The following is a 17,069-nucleotide window of genomic DNA, read 5'->3' as shown; positions in this document are numbered from 1 at the left end:
ATTCATATCCTTTAAGCAAAACAGAACGTCTCCTATCTCGACCAGGATATCTCCTAGTTTCTTGCTGAACTGGTTGTTCCACAGTTTGATCATGTTGTTGTTGAGGTTGGTCCACAATTTAGGAATCAGGAGAGTCATTATGAATGTAAGTATTAATGACTCTAGAATTTTGCTGAGGAGAGATGGGAGGAGAATTTTCAAATGGTGTCCAAACAATAGGATTTTCAGAAATTAATGGCTCATCAAAGATAGGAATTGGATTTACATCAAATAATTCTCCTTGCAGCTCCCCATGAAGGTCATATTCATGCTTCTGAAAAAAAGAATTTGATTCATCAAATCTGGCATCTCTTGACACATATGTTTTTCTTGCTACAAGATCATAGCATTTATAGCCCTTATGAGGAGTAGAATACCCCAGAAACACACACTTAACTGCCTAGATTCAAATTTGTCTCTTTGCTTAGCTTGCAGATGACATAGCAAATGCAACCAAAAATTCTCAAATGACTAACATCAATATCTCTGGTCTTAATAGCTTGAAATAGTGACTTGAACTCCAAAACACTACTAGGTAACGATTAATCAAATATGCAGCAGTATGAATAGCATACGACCATAATCATTTTGGAACATTAGCATGTAACATGAGAGATCTGGTTTTTTCAAGTAGATCTCTATTCTTCCTCTCAGATATTCCATTATGCTGAGGTGTTCCAACACAAGATGTTTGATGATAAATGCCATGATCACTGAGATATTGAGTAAATTTTTTTTTGAAGTGTACTTTGTGCCATTATATGATCTTAATGTGCAGATATTAGAAGAAAAATGATTGTTAACCAGATTATGAAAGTCTTGGAAGCATTTGGCAACTTCAGTCTTAGATTTCAAGAGATACACAAATGTTGTTCTAGAAAAATCATCAACTAATATAATTTTTGCAGGTCCCCAAAAATCAGAGTGTATCAATTCAAAATTCCTAGAAGCTCCAGACATAGAACTGGAAAATGGCAGACGCGTTGACTTTGACTTTTGACAAATCTCACAAATGTGAGTGTTTACATAATTCAGGAAAGATAAAAGACATGACTTGAGATGAGCTAATCACATGTGCCACAAATCATGCTGATGAGAGGTGGTGTTTGATTTTGCAAAAAAAGACTCAGAAAAGCTTGTAGATGAAGAAATGTAGTACAAACCATTTATAAAAAATCCTTCACCAATCTTTTTCTTCGAGACTCGATCCTAAAAGATCACACTTGTAGTTGAGAATGTGACAAGACAATCTAAAACATGAGTTAGCCTTCCAACAGCAAGAAGCTTAAATGGAAAAGAGTGAACAAACATCACATTTGAATTTTTATGTTCAGAGAACAACTTTAGGTTTCCCTTTCCCAAAATAGGAACTTTCTTCCCATTTACAACAGACACTTGTGATGATTTTTCAAACAATATAAAATCAGATAATGAAAATGCATCATTAAACATGTGATCAGAAGCACCAGAGTCAACTATCCAAAAATCATGATTTTTACTCAATTCTAAAGCTGTAGAAATTGCACAAATGATACCTAGAATCTCTTCTTCATCCACTGCATCAGTCTCACCAAGAAAGCTTGCGAATTTTCCAAGCATAGCAATAGAATTACTGCTCTTGTTTCCTCCTTGTTGCTACTGAATGAAGCTTGCAAAAGCATTAATCAAATTAATGGGATATGTAGTAAAATCCATCATGCCTTTTGATGAAATGCTGCTAGCAATATTGGTCTTTGGTGAATAAACATACTTAGACTGGTTCCTTGAGTTCTTGTCTTCATGAAACTTAACTTTGAGCTCAGGGTGAAGAATCCAACAAGTCTCTTTATGATGACCAACACCAGACCTACCAATCTTCTCACAATGAGAACATTTTAGATCTGGTCTTTTGCCTTTGTAGGGTCTATTGTTACTCACAAAAGTCCTAGCCTGTGACACTTGTGACTCTTGCTCTCTCACAACTACATCAACATTCATAACCTTTTTTCTTGTTTTTTCTCTTTGCATAGTGTCACAAATGTTGTTGAAAGATGGAAACTCAGAAGACATAAGAACATGACTCTTTAAAATCTTCAAAATCAGAGTTAAGACTAGACAACAACTCAAAGACTTTATCTTCCTCTTCTTTTTTCAACAAAGTGGCTCTATTAGTGGTAAAAGGTCTATATAACTCCAATTCATTTCACTTAGACTTGAGGCTGCCTAAATGCTCAATGAAAGACAAATTACCTTGTTGAAGGCGAGCAATATCTCTCTTGATCTAATAAACTTGTGCAGAGTTACTAAAATCACCATATATGTCTTTGATAGTCGTGCACATGCTCAAGGCAGAGTCCGAGTATTGAAAAATTTGTTGCATCTTTGGTTCCATAGAATAGATCATTCATGATCGAAGCAACTGCTCTTGAGCCAGCCAAGCCTCATACTCAGAAGCTAAGACTGCAGTTTTTTGAATGTGTCATTGATGTACCCTAACTTGTGTCTTCCACCGATGACAAGAGTCATGGCATTAGACCAAGAAATATAATTAAACTCATTGAGCAAGGCAGAGGTAAGACGAGGAGTTGAACTAGAATCAACACTCTCAGATTTAGAACTATAAGAAGAAGCAGAATCAAAAACATTGTTTCCTCCAGTCACAATGATAAGGGGTAATAAAATGGAACTATGAGAATGATAAAATGAACAAGAATGAAAAAGCATAAGCAGGTCCAAGACAGATTACTGCTCTGATACCATGTTGAATTTGTGACAGAAAATGAAGAAACAAAAAGGAGAAGTTGAGATGAATTTTTTCTGATATATTTCATATGTAAAGCAAAGCTACAACTACTGATATATATATATATATATACACACACGAGAAGGTTTTGGACTAGTTGGAACAAAACCAATCCTAACAACTAAAGGAGAAAAACTAGCAATCTTTACAACTAATGCCTAGAATTACTCCAAGACAAGAGCACACAGATGTGGACTAAGAAGCACACAGATGTGGACTCTAGCTGTTCTTTCTCTAGCATGCTTCAAGGGGAAGAAACACCACATTGACTTCAACCACTCCCAACTGCACCAACATACACAACTCTTTCAACAAATAGTTCACTTTTTGTCCCGCTGCTTTTTCATAAAATAGAAGGCAAGTTTTGAGATGAAGCGCCTGTTGTGGAGATGCATGAAGAAAAAGTAGACTATCATCAGCAAAGAGAAGGTGGGAAATGGATGTAGCATAATCTGTAACTTGAATAACATGAAGATAACCAGATGAATCAGCAGAATCGAGCAAGCTTGTCAATCCTTCTGTAACAAATAGAAAAAGATAAGGTGACAAATGATCACCTTGCCGGATTCCTCTTGAGGGATGAAAACAACTTTCCACATGACCTTCCCAAAGATTAGAAAACGAAATAGAAGAGACAGATCGCATGATTAGATCAACCCACTGTTCAACAAAACCCAATCGATGCATCTCAAGATGAAGAAAGGACTATTCCACACGGTCATATGCTTTAAAGATGTCTAACTTTAAGACCATCTTTGGAATAGGATTAGTTTTCTGTAGTCAACTGAGTGAATAGTTTTAAAAGCTGCAATGATATTATCCTGAATGTTGCGTCCGGGCACAAACACACTTTGTGTTTCTAAAATGATATCAGGAAGGAAAGGCCGCAACCTGTTGGCAATAGCTTTTGAGATCAATTTGTATACAGTAGTACAAAGACTAATCAGCCGATATTCAGAAGCAGAACTAGGATGAGCACACTTAGGCAAAAGGGATATCAGTGTGTGGTTGAAGCTTCCCAAATCTTGGCCATGATTGAGAACCTGTAAGCAAAAGTGACTGACATCGTCTCCTATAATATGCCAATACTGTTTGAAGAAAAGAGGCGACATACCATCATGGCGAGGAGATTTTTTTGGACTCATATACTTCAGAGCTTGTTCAATATCAATCCTAGTGAATGGTTTAAGTAAAGAAGCATTTACTGCGGCCGTTACCTTACAAGGTTTGGAGGACATTACCACAGGCATATCTGTACAATCCTCGAAAGAGTATAATTGAGAGAAATAGGAAGGGAAGACAACGGAAATTCTGCTATAAACCTGGTTTTTCATACGCCAGGTTTGAAATGCTGACGTCATTGTGATATGGCAACATCTCAGCAATTCAATTTCATATACGGTGGTGGTCCATAAAAAAAAGTCAAAAAAAAAACCAAAATTGTTAGCTTAATCCGTTAGTGCAAAGTAGAGGATCTCAGACCACCACCCCTCTCCATCATCGACCAACTCACCACCAGCCTCCACTTGTTTTTGAATCCGACTTCACCCGGCCTAAAAGTTCGACATCCTCAGAGTATTGATAGGAGTACTTTGTGCGACGTTCTTAACATGTTTTTACCTCCATTTGTACTTTGCTTAGCCCTTGTTGTTGTAATATTGATTCATTGAGTCGAGTTAGGAGTCTATAATGGTGTTGATTGCATTTTTGTGCTAAAACAAGCTTAAAACGCAAAAATTGTCGAGAGTCGTATTTAGAGTATAATTCCTTGTTGAAGTAGGAAACCTAGTTGGATTTAAAGTCTTCATTATTCGACGTTTTTGTAAACACTACAAGCGACAACAGTTTGAAAATTAAAAAAATTAATAGTACTATCTAGAATCAAATATAGGAAGCCCCATATACTGTATATAAATTAAGAAAAAAAACCGTAACTTACAAGAGCTTGGATATCATACTTTTTGTGCTTCTGCTGTGTTATGTGCAACTCTGCCTTATTTGAATTGGTTTTTAAATTGCACAATTGAAGAATACCATGTGATTCCTCCAGAGTCCTCGATCAGCAAATTTCTCAAATTGTCAACTTCATTTTCTTCTGAAAATGATGAGGCCGGGTTCAGCATATAAGGTAGACCAAATACCCAGTCCAATTTGAGAAGATGCATATCAGTTGTCGGTACATAAATAGTAATCTTCTAATAAGTCATAAGAGGCAAAGAAAATGCATGAAAGTCACATACACCTATGAAAGTTGCTGGTACATAAATAGTCATCTTAACATGTACATGACGTCATCATTTTCAGAAAAAAGCCGGTGTAGCCATAAACCTAGTGCACTACAGATGCACCCGGAAGACAGAATGAATGTCTGATGTAGATTCACACCAATGACCTTGAGCATCATGAATTCCACGAACTTTATTCTAAGCTCCACGACTTGTAGCACAAGCATGAAAGTATTTCGTATTTTGGTCACCATCACGTAGCCAATCAACTCTAGATTTTTGTTTCCAAAAAATGATGTCATCATTTTAAAAAAAACTGGTGTAGCCATAAACCTGGTGCACTGTGGACACTCCCGGAAGACAGAATGAATGTCTAATGTAGATTCACAACAATGACCTTGAGCATCATGAATTCCGCGAACTTTATTCTGAGCTCCACGGCTTTTAGCACAAGCATGAAAGTATTTCGTATTTTGGTCACCATCCCGTAGCCAATCAACTCTAGATTTTTGTTTCCACATGGATTCTTCAAAACATGCATATTTTTCAATCTGAGCTTTGATAGACTTTCTTTGTTGCATTGCAGATGGAGAAGAGACATCAATGGGAAACTTATGTAGGTTTGAATGAAGTGAAGCCAATTTATGTAGAATGTGTCCAATACAATTATGATTCCAAATTTGGAGGGCAGTAGCACGATGATGAAGTTTTTGATGAAAAGATGAATGATAGGAGCACTTTGTGTGACGTTCTTAACATGTTTTTACCTCTATTTGTACTTTGCTTAGTCCTTATTGTTGTAATATCAAGTCATTGAGTCAAAGTATGAGTCTTCGGTGGTATTGGTTACATTTTTGTGCTAAAATAGGTTGAAAACGCAGAATTTGTCTAGAGTCCTAGTTATAGTAGGATTCTTTGTGTTATTCTACAATTATTTGTCTATGAAGATTGTAGTTTGTTGTTTATGTGGAATCATTGGTTTTGTATTTGCTTCAGAATTTTTGAATTATATTTGACATGTTTTTTTAGACTATGTCGAACCTTTGTTCTTATAATTATTGAAGTTTGTTTTTCTATTGTTGTGTTCTACTTTTCATGTACATGCTTTTAGATAATTTTCAGATTTGTACATACAAATTTAGTGCTTGAATACAGTCCCTAAGATTGTATTTGAGTGCTATCTTCATCAACTATATTGTCACAAGTCGAATCATGCCCTAAGTGGATTTGGTTTGTGTTAATTAAAGTGGAAAATTTTGGAAATTTACATGTATTCCATGGTGAGTGACGCCACCGTGAAACATCTCTCCGACAAAGATTTGGTGCTTAAATGTGATCTTGTTTGATTTCTACTCTAAGTATTTTTAAATTTGATTGCATACAACTTAGGTGAGGTCCTAAGTCAACCTAAACGTTAATAGAAATCTTGCATGTTAAATGTTCCCCTAAGACTCTAAGTGTATCGGTGTCTAAAAGTATGTGATTGGGTTATAATGCATGTTAGAACCAAACTTGTAATTATGTGGTACATTGGTAAATTTGGTTTAGTTTGGTAAAATAGAAACTGATCGTGTAAATAGTAGTTTAGGTTTTATTTTAGTAGTTAAATAATTAATCTCAAAACCCCCCCTGTTTCATTAACATGATGAGTGTTGAGTTCCCTTCAATTCTCCGGACTGAACGATCATTGCTTACCATATACTAATATGATCTTTTCCAGAGTTTATTATAGACGTCTTATGACGGTCTATCAGTAAATTGTTGGAGGGACCAATAATCAGAAATAATATCCACACATGCTGATTCTAGAGTCCAGAACTGCTCAAAGATAAATCTTCGTTTAAACTTCGGTTTCGATCGCAATCCATGTCCAAAAAGATCAACGAACAAAGCAAGGTGGTCACTGGCTCCTAAGTCATGATGAATAAGATGAGCTTTGGGAAAAAGTATGTTTGCCTAATCATTAAAGAAGCCCATATCCAACCTTTCAGCTATGGAGCCATTACTCCAAGGCCATGTTTGGTTGACCGAATGTAAGTTAATTCCATTCTCTTTTACATGGGGAAGGGAAGTTAGAATTCCCATCCAAATTCCTTTCATATGTTTGGTAAGGCAAGGAAGTCATGCATGAAATCCATTTGAATTCCTTTCTGATGTTTGGTTGGGTGTAGGAATGGAAAGCAAACATATACTAAAGTTCCAATTATATCCTTGTATATAAAATTGAAAACAACATCAACCTACTTGAAAGAATTTGCCACCAATTCAATTTGTTACATGCTTTCTTTCATGATGAATTTGATCACAAGTGAAAGTAATTATATAGACTAAGAAAAATCAAAACCAACTGAAAATATAGGGAATGCCTACTTGATTCAAAACATCATCCATATCTCTTCAATACCATAGTTAATGTTCATAATATATAATAACCTTATATTGATCAGAATTCCAACATAGATAACATAGGTAAGTCTTTAAATAAGTTCAAAATATAATTACTCAAGTCACCATATTCTCAGGAGCAATACAAAAGAAAACTCAACCCAACAATTATTTCCTAACTTGGGCAAGCAAGTTATGGATCCATTTAATTTTTAGGTTGGCAGGCAAAGTGAACAAGAGGTTAATCTTGGAGTCATCTCGAATAATCTCAGCAACTGCATCTAACACATCATAATCATTTATGCCTTCAATTTTCATAAGCTCCTCAACTATCTTACCTCTTCTTTCAGATGTCATATGCTCATTCATGAGTACTCCTTGCATTGTCTCCAAATGTGCATTGGTCACATCCACAAAAGAGCGTAATGTAATAGCCATGTCTCCCAAACATTGAGAATAAGCATCTCTCGCTCGCTTCCTAGTTCGAGCAAAAGGTGGGAATGCAGGTGTTCGAATAACATTGGAAGAACCTGTGTTTTCATCCAAACCATGTTCTTCAATATCAACATAATCATTGTCATTTAGATCTTCATCTGCTTCACCCGGTCCTTCAGCTCCTAGTCCATTTGCACGATCTCTTCCAAAAGCTTCAATCAAGCTATCATAATGAATGAATGGTTTCATTTTTAGTCCTTTTGCATCCTTATGAACCTGTCACATACATGTAGATGTGAATGTAATTTGAGTTTTGATATCTAATATAGCATGTCAGTAGTTGTTGTCTAAAATAGAGGTAATATAGTGTGCTATACCAATTTGTGAATCACATAGTGTTTGTGCTATATTGGTGAAAAAAAGAAGAAAAATTCAATCAAGCTTCAAACATATTGGTGAAAGACTGAAATTTAATCAAATAAGATTGAATTTTACTAACGGATTAAGAATAGATATGAGTGATCAAAACCTAAGGCATAACATCTTGCCTTTGAGAATTCACTAAAATTTCATTAAGGGATGGCTTTAGAACTTCCCATATCAGAAGTACTCATATATGAAAGAGGCACATAACAAAATTTGAAGCAAAACTGAGTTCAGGAAATAAGGCAGCTGATGGACACAAACATACTGAAATTATCAAGTTTCTGAAGAACATGGTAGCATTAGGGTCAGCTTAGAACATCCACAAATAATTCATTTCAAATCTAAATGATGTGAAATTAATTTTGGATTGGCTATTAGAAAGTCTACTTTCACATACAAAAATAATAGAGGCTATATGGAACAAATAGGACCTGTAAATTGGACAGAAAGCAAGGAAATTCACTGAAAAATTATGGAAACCGTTTCAATGCAAACTAAACTTTGAAAAAGCAAAGATCATTCATGGTTCAATGAAATCAACTGATAATTCCCAGTCCAATAGTTAACATGTAGAAGAGAAACATAGCAAAAATTCAGAGTATTTGGAGTCTAGAAGCAGGCTAACAAAAAGGGCAAAGTGAGCTTAACAAAGAATATTCAAACTATTCATATGGCACAACAAGTTAGACAATTAATATATATATATATATATATAATAGGATCAATAGCATAAGCTTACCTTAACCCAATCGTCAAACACTTACTTTTCACATACCACCATTTTCTCTTCATGGTTCCATGAAAAACTACTTGAGTTAGAAAGCATGTCGTAGATGGCAAGTGTTTGTTTCTTCAATGTCCTCAAACGAGACTCAATATGGGGCTTTTCCTTAAGCCCACATCCTAGTATCTTCTGCTCTATAATCTGCTCAAGTCTACCCAAGTATCCACATCTGAAGCTATTGTCAACCTTCCAGTAGCCACCAAGACATATTTCTGTTAATGCCTCAACTAGAGCAACATCTTCACGAGGGGTCCAGTTGTGTTGTTCAGCTGGTTGCTTTCTTTTACGAGTAGCATTTCCTGAACTCATCCTAAGTACATAATAGACACATATAAGCAATATGAGAACATTGATTAAAGATTAATTGAAACTGAATCTAAAGGAACAGAAAGCAGTATAAAAGTAATTAGAATTGCCCACCGTAACTTAAGTAATCCAGAACACCTCTCTATCACATTCCTAGCAGATGAGTGCTTCATATTAAAAAACTATTCAGCAGAGGTAGGCTGGCATCCTTCTCTCCACTCGTTTAAATGATATCGCTGCCCTCTAAATGGGGCAAGAAAGCCTTCCCCATTTGGATATCCGGCATCAACAAGATAATAATGTCCTATAGAATACATATAGTTATTATTATAAGTGTTGCAAAAAGTAAAAATAACAAAAAACCAAGAACTTGAGGACATCAAATAATTATTCACTTCATCTCACCGTGAGGGACTCTAAGACCATGTCTCCTACTAATGGCATCACGAAGCACTCTAGAATCTGCAGCAGAACCCTCCCAACCTGGCAGTACATAGATGAATTGCATATCTTGAGAGCATACTCCCAAGACATTAGTAGCAATTTCATTCTTCCTAGACCGGTACCTAGGCTTCTCAACTTCAGGTACATGTACTCTAATATATGTCTCATCTAACGCTCCAAGACAATTCTACAAAAACACAAATGAGGCCTTAGTATTTTTTTTTTCTGTTTTAGGCTCCAGTTAGTAAGAAAAATCAAATTTTCATTTACCTTAAAAAATTTCCATTTCTCATCAGTTGAGTCCTCAGCCACTGGTTATGGTGATTTTAATAATTGTCCTTGAAGACATATGACTGCCTCTAAAACTGCATTAAAGTACCTACTAATAGTTTCCCCTGAACGTAAAAACTTGTCTTGTATGACTCGCTTCTTTTCATCGTGTGCAAGTATGTTCAAGAACATGGCTATCATTTCATCCATGGAAACATTTCTAGTATCTCGCAATCTACCAGATGTTCGTATCATAGAGCATAATTTGCAAAACGTATACCTATCCATCCGTAGCTCATTTACGCACCTTACATCACTCGCATACACCATGCGTTGAAAATTACTGACTCTTGAAAAATAATCATTAATAGACTTTGATTTCAGACGGTACTTGCGATAATGTCTTTCAGCAATGATATACATGATAACGTATATCATGATGACAAAGTTGAATAAATCCTTAACATCGTCCAACATTCTAAGAATCTTTTTAGTCCTTGACAAGATTCTGCTAGCCATAGCTCCAACATAAGAATATGATTGACACAAAACAATACCAGTGTGATGTACAGTTCAGTTGTACACACAAGTGCATGACAGATGCAGCTCCTATAACTAAGGTGGACAAACTAAACATATACACTACAAGATCCAAGCTACCAAAAGAGTATTTGATACTCACTACTAGTAAGCAAGACATACAAATAACATATAGCTAAGCACGACATTATTGGTTTCTTTTAGTCATGAAGTATTTAATTGAAATACAATGAACACCTGATCATGTTTCTCTTTAGTGGAGGTTTTATTAGATATCGTAAAACCTAATTTCCATCACAAGATTTCCCACAAAACCACATATCACAAATGGAAAATTACACAGAATATTAACTTTCAAGGACTCCACAAATATAAATATCCAAAATTTCTCATAACCAATATATAAATCCTCTATCTCACCATCAAAAACAAACTCAAGATGTCTCATTTATACATATCAAATTAATTGAAGATTCTTCTTACAGATCTGGGTTTTTTTTATAGCTTATTGCTAGTTTAGAATCCCTAAAGCAAAATCAATTGAAGAATCAATCAAAATCAAAAGCACAATTAATCAATCACCAGATAAACAAGAAGAAGAAAAGGCTCAAATCATATACCATTCACACAATGAGAAAAGGTAAACAATGGATATTGTTCAAACCTGAATGATAGTTGCTTTGCAAGAATATGCTTTGTTCGAGTTCTTTGGGGTCTTTGTAAGTGAAGGGGGATCAGTATATAGATCTGTGACTGATGAAAGGCGCGAAAAAGAGGCGGGTTAGTTTTTCTTGGAGAATGCTATCTATGAAAGAAGGCGCGAGAAGAGGCGCAGAGATGAATCAATGGGTATTTCTAACAATAGCATATTTGAGTAGGGATATTATGGTCCAAAATTATGAAAGAAAAAGAGCCCGTAAGTTCAATACCATGGGGTCTGGAAGGAAACATCTTCCCCCCTAATTTTATTGGACCAAAGAAAGGTAATTGTCGCAGAGCACAATCATCAATAGCTTGTTGAAAAAGCTCCATTTGTCTCGGCGGCCGAGGACAACCACCAGATTTTTCAGAAGCATCTAAAATCTCGAAAATCACCAAAAATAAACCAAGGATAACTGCCTGCCAAACTCGATAACCGACGAATAGCCTCCCAAGAGTGATGTCTATTTGTTATATTTGATCAATTCTAGTATTTGCATATCAAAACCCTCATTTTTCCTACTCTAACTGCTATTGCTAAAAGTATTGGTCACTCATATGTGCCAGTGATGCCACAAGGCAATTAAGTAAATTTTCATGTTTCCGCACTATACATAGAAGAATCAAGAATATCAGGTTCAATTTAGAGTACATTATGTAGCAGTACAATTAAGTTTTCCAATCTGCTAACATGAGTGATTGACTGATTGTGCAGGGACAAGGATACATTTCTTTATCACAAATATACAGATTATATAATTTTATATAAGCTGGAATTCTGGATCAATATCCCAAACTTATCCTCGAGCATTCAGATTCCAATTGCATCAAGAAGTTGAGAATGTTGAGCAACAGAAACTAGTGAATTGGCAACAATGGCACCACTAGCAGCAACTGCAGGGACTCCAATGCCAGGAAAAGTTGAATCTCCACAGCAATAAAGTTGAGGAATCGGAGTCGAGTGCCCAGGAATCGAGTCTTTACCAGCTTCTACTGCTGGTCCATATGTTCCTCGGTTCCTTCGAAGAAACCTTTGATGCGTTAATGGAGAACCAACTAACTTGACCTCGCATTTGTCACGGCTAAACCCAGGACCAAGTGCGCGCTCTACTGCTCTCCACATAACCTGATATACAAGTTCATTAAATTTTTAAGAACTTACAATATACAAATTCATAGGTTGCCAGCATAAATATATCGAGTCAGAAAACATGTAAGGTATATGCAAGTACCTCGGATCTTTCGGCTTTCAGCTCTTTGTATGCAGCACTTTTACGGTCCATTCCTTTCCACAAATCAAAAGGTTCAGTTCCTGGAAGATAGGCATGCAAGACATGTTTGCCAGGTGGTGCCAGATCCGGACTTAGTACACTTGGTACAGATATCAAAACAACATTCTGGTCGGCATCAACTCCTCTATCCCAATCATTGACAACTATATGATGAATTCCCAAGTCTTTTTGCGTACACTGATTTATAAGAGATTTCAGCACAATTTGTAATAGATATACGAAAAAAAAGTGGAAAATGAAGACAAATGAAATTAAATGAAGGGTATGTAATATCACTAACCTCTGCATCAAATCCCAAATGAAGATGCATGAAGGACTCACATTGAGGGGTCATCCTAATCCTATCCTCATATGACTTTGGAACAACTTCTTTAGGTAATAGATTTAGAGTGTCCCACATAGATGCATTACTAACAACAGCTTTCTTAGCCCGTATAAACTGCGGAAAACATATTCTTCAAAGGGCAAAAATAAAAAACTGGATCCATAGGAGAGAGTTTAAATTGAGCTTTTAGTCATTGTGAACAGAATTTACTCACTTGTCCACTGCGTAGCTTAACCCCAGTGGCTCGACCATTTTCAACAACAATCTTTTCAACATGACTTCCTAAAGAAATCCTTCCCCCAAACTTTTGCATTCCTCGAACAAGAGCTTCAACAACTGCACCACTACCATGAAGAGGATATTCAAGACAGCAACCTGGCTTATACCACTCTGCAAACATATAAACCTGAAAAATTGTATAATATGTGTAATGTTATGTCGCTATTATATGAGAATATATATCTTATGGAGAAATATTTTGGTTATCAACAAAATCATCAAAAGGAAAGGAAAATTGGACACACCCAACCCGAAATTTAAGCCAGTAAAAGACAATTACCACTCAGTTAAAACTAAAGCAGATGCACTTTAAGATATTACTTGTCATTATATAAATAAAAAAACTCAACCATCACCGTTTGATTCTAAGTTGATAGGGTTTTGGTGCATTTAAGTGACTAAATGTTAGATGTTAACAATATGCAGGCCCGAAGGGGGTGATTTTCACATCTACTTTCCATACATTTGAAACTTCAGTTTCCTTCTTTCATAAATGTTACTGATTTACCTGTGCTTGAAAATGTATTGCAAATGTGAAGTGTTTTCACAAATGAAGTGTGGAAAAAAAAAAGGTCCCCTTACTGAACACCAAAATTGAAAGTAGATTAGCACAACGATGATAAACCCACTGCATATAACAAGTTGGACAACAAGCACAGAAGCTGAAATAAGTTTCTGGGCCACAAGCATAATAATATTGAGTACTTATAACAAGCTCAAAGAACTTCGGTTAAACTTAATGGATATATAGTTACCATCTCTGCTGAAAGTATACCATTAGATTTCACCCCAGCAAGCAAGAAAGCTAGTAAGTCCACCCAATTACGTATGAAGGGATCTTTCAGTTCTAATGAGTCCATGATTTCTGAAAATGGTCTGAGCAGCTTTGTGGCACCAAGTGCTCCCTTAGGTCCCATTTGGGCAAATGATTTTAGCAGAGAAGGAGCATATCTAGCTCCGGCAGTAGAAAGAACACCCAAATCCCCTCGAATAGAAAGTGGAGGCAGAGCCATTGCAGCTGCAGACATTGGAAGAATGGCATCCTGTAGAGTTTAGAAGAGTTGCAATTTTCATACCAGAACTAACAAGGTGACAAAGAAGAACTGTAGATGCAATAACATGTATGACATATGTGTATGCCTTTTTTGATGAAATATATTGATGGTACTCACTAAAAGCTTTTTCCATTCTTGAACAGCATTTACACTTGCATACTTCTCAAGGTCCTGTAAGGAGGAAAACCAAAAATATTAAATAGAACTCATTGACTACAAACGGCTCAGGAATAAAGAGCTTAGATGGTGCAATAACAAAGGGGGTGAGACAAGATCCATCAAGATGCATACTTATTGATTAAAGAGTAGCTGTAAATTTCTGTCAGTTACTTATTGACATCTTAGATCTATGAATTATTATCTTCAGGAAACCTTAACAGTGAATGTTTTTATAATTTCCAATTGATTACAATACAACAGATCCCAGGAATGTCTTCTCGTGTAAATTTCATAGCATCCAAAATAAAGGGTTCAATGTATGCATGCATGTTAATTTGTACTTACTAATCTTAGAGCATTTACAATGAAATGATTAACCACCAAGCAATATGTAACCTAGACAAGCCAATGTCAACATATGAAACATCAATGAACTCAAAACTGGATTCCACCTTGAAGAACTCTGTGGGACCAATGCGCGACAGAAATTCACCTTCAGGTAGGTAGACCATCCATGAATCATAACTGGCACACGGAATCGTCTCACCCAATGCATCAAGGACCTGAAAGTGACTGCAATATTAATGAAACTGTCTCCTCGGAGTACCTATGAATGAATAACTGAAATACCACTATCTTAAGGTTAGAATATGCAATCATACTCAATTGCCACTTTTGAACACCAAATTACTAAAGCCAGCAGCTCTGTTTATGTATCTCAATTCTTAAAAGAGTTGTATACGAAGAAGCACTCATTATATATATTAGGTGACCGCAAGTCCATACATAGATGAAAGCAAAAACCCAGTGATTCGCTAATGGCAAAAGACTACCATGATTTAATCAAAGAGGAAAATGTCCAGGACATTGAACTGTAAACATGACAAACATATTTCACAATGATCTTGAAATTGACATACCACATTATGCTATTTCTATCCATTTTAGTAATGCTGCAAGCTTGATTGACGGTATCAATAGCAAGAAACTGATGAATAATCTAAAGTAACACTAGACTAACAATGATAGGAAGTCCATAAGATCATGCATGACTTGGAAGAAAAAACAAGAAAGAACAAGTTACTTGTCCAAGAGGGTTAGCCTGAGGGCCTTTTGATTGAAAACCAGAGAACAAAGAAGGGCCGGAGTCAAAGTGAAAGCCTTTAATCTCAAAAGAATGAGCAGCACCGCCAGGCAGATCATGACTCTCCAAGACAAGAACATCTTGCTGGTACCTAGCTAATAGCCCGGCACAACACAACCCACCTATACCGCTCCCAATCACTACAACATCAGCCTCTTCTTTCCCTGCGCACCAGAAACAACCCATCAGCCCATTTCCTGAAAAGTAATGCTAATTTCAAACAGAGAGTTAGAAACCTGGGAATGGGGCTGTTTTGTTCTGTTTGAGGGAGACAGAGCCATTTGAAGAGTTCTGCACCGAAACAGATCTCATGGGTTTGCTGCTAGTGCGAGGAAGGGGTTGGAGAAACTGCAGAGTATTTGGAAATGCGGACATTGCCGAACTCCACTTGGTCGATCACTCCTTCTTTCTTCTCTGAGTGAACGATTGATTCAGCAGCTGAGACTGACTTGTAGTTCAGCAGTAGCCACGTCGAAGTAAATTCATGCATTCCCCTCATTATCTTACACACTTAGACTAGCAACCATGAGAAATCAGCTAACCGTGTGCACTTCTCGAGCGTCCGATAACAGAAGCACCACCACCTCTCAAATTTTTACTACGTAATCCAAAACACACATATTACTCGCTGTTCTATATTACTGATTTTCTGCATTTCCATTGACCGCTCAATTTCACAACAATGTTTAATGTGTGTTTGGATGGAGTAATGAGTAATCTTATTTTGACGGGAATTTTATTTTCAATAACATAAAAGTTAAAAAATTGAGAATTCTTTTGTTTGGATATATACTATTTCTTAGAATTTTAAAATGATTAGAATTACATAGAGAATATTAAGAATGACGTTCGGTAATGTTTTCATACCCATATTTTAGTTGAAAACATGTTTGTTAGGATATTGCTTAAAATGCAGAAAATGAAGATTGAAAATATTTTCAATTTTTACAAAGAAAAAGTGAAAATAGTGATTTGACATTTTCATTTCTAAAACTTATTTTCGAAAACTGTTTTAAAAAACACTACCGAACATAGCCTTATCACACCTTTTTTCATGGCAATAAAAAGTGTTCACACGTCCTAAATTTCCTTGATATTTTCCCGTATAATTTAGACTATCTAGGAATTTCGCCTCAAACAAGATACTTTTTTTTGTTACATTAGGGGTCTGATCTTCTTTGAGAGATTCTTCTAGCTCTAGCAACAACAGCTATGTAATCCAGATATTGCTGAGTAGCATAGATGGGAGGACTCTCAAAGAAGATCATACCAAGCTCGTGATTGATACTGTTTTTGGCTAAGATATCAGGAATCATATTACACTCCCTGAAAATGTGTCGAATTTGAGCATTACCCCAAAGACTTCATAAGATTACAACAACCATTTAAGAGCGATCCAAGGGGGTGAGTATGAAGATCAACACAATGGACTAATTGAACCAACAGAACATAACCATACTCAATCTCAAGCTGATTGATA

General features: G+C 36.1%; 2 protein-coding genes across 4 annotated transcripts; both read right to left on the bottom strand.

Annotated features, from left to right (window-relative positions):
• Positions 1 to 7,416: 7,416 nt before the first annotated feature.
• Positions 7,417 to 11,596, bottom strand: LOC126794413 (uncharacterized). Of its 3 annotated transcripts, XR_007672144.1 has the most exons (6): positions 11,301 to 11,596; positions 10,097 to 10,604; positions 9,788 to 10,013; positions 9,497 to 9,686; positions 9,032 to 9,386; positions 7,417 to 8,142 (listed from the first exon to the last, which is right to left on the bottom strand). XR_007672144.1 is itself a non-coding variant. In XM_050521126.1 (2 exons), exon 2 carries the CDS (start codon positions 8,113 to 8,115, stop codon positions 7,600 to 7,602), a length of 516 nt encoding a protein of 171 aa, XP_050377083.1. In that variant the 5' UTR covers positions 8,116 to 8,142; positions 9,032 to 9,482; the 3' UTR covers positions 7,417 to 7,599. The 3 variants fall into 3 exon arrangements, 1 of the variants encoding a protein (XP_050377083.1); XR_007672143.1 differs by having other exon boundaries at positions 10,097 to 11,596; XM_050521126.1 differs by lacking the exons at positions 9,497 to 9,686; positions 9,788 to 10,013; positions 10,097 to 10,604; positions 11,301 to 11,596 and having other exon boundaries at positions 9,032 to 9,482.
• A 439-nt stretch (positions 11,597 to 12,035) lies between these two features.
• On the bottom strand, positions 12,036 to 16,032 carry LOC126795146 (prolycopene isomerase, chloroplastic). The gene is made up of 9 exons (XM_050521972.1): positions 15,826 to 16,032; positions 15,530 to 15,753; positions 14,898 to 15,008; positions 14,404 to 14,457; positions 13,987 to 14,274; positions 13,167 to 13,358; positions 12,908 to 13,066; positions 12,568 to 12,804; positions 12,036 to 12,461 (listed from the first exon to the last, which is right to left on the bottom strand). The coding sequence occupies exons 1-9, from the start codon at positions 15,962 to 15,964 to the stop codon at positions 12,147 to 12,149; spliced, it is 1,719 nt and encodes a 572-aa protein (XP_050377929.1). The 5' UTR covers positions 15,965 to 16,032; the 3' UTR covers positions 12,036 to 12,146.
• Positions 16,033 to 17,069: the final 1,037 nt, after the last annotated feature.

Source organism: Argentina anserina, chromosome 5 (assembly GCF_933775445.1).
Source record: "Argentina anserina chromosome 5, drPotAnse1.1, whole genome shotgun sequence".
NCBI lineage: Eukaryota > Viridiplantae > Streptophyta > Magnoliopsida > Rosales > Rosaceae > Argentina > Argentina anserina.
The sequence above is the reverse complement of the archived record's forward strand: the minus strand, read 5'-3'. Positions and strand labels throughout refer to the sequence as shown.

Excerpts from the sequence above, each read along its gene's own strand:
- LOC126794413 (XM_050521126.1), bottom strand. The coding sequence starts at position 8,115 with ATGAAACCATTCATTCATTATGATAGCTTGATTGAAGCTTTTGGAAGA.
- LOC126795146 (XM_050521972.1), bottom strand. The coding sequence starts at position 15,964 with ATGTCCGCATTTCCAAATACTCTGCAGTTTCTCCAACCCCTTCCTCGC. Across the intron at positions 14,275-14,403 it reads AAGAATGGAAAAAGCTTTTA|GATGCCATTCTTCCAATGTC; the intron begins GTGAGTACCATC and ends TAAACTCTACAG. Across the intron at positions 12,462-12,567 it reads TGAAAGCCGAAAGATCCGAG|GTTATGTGGAGAGCAGTAGA; the intron begins GTACTTGCATAT and ends CTTGTATATCAG.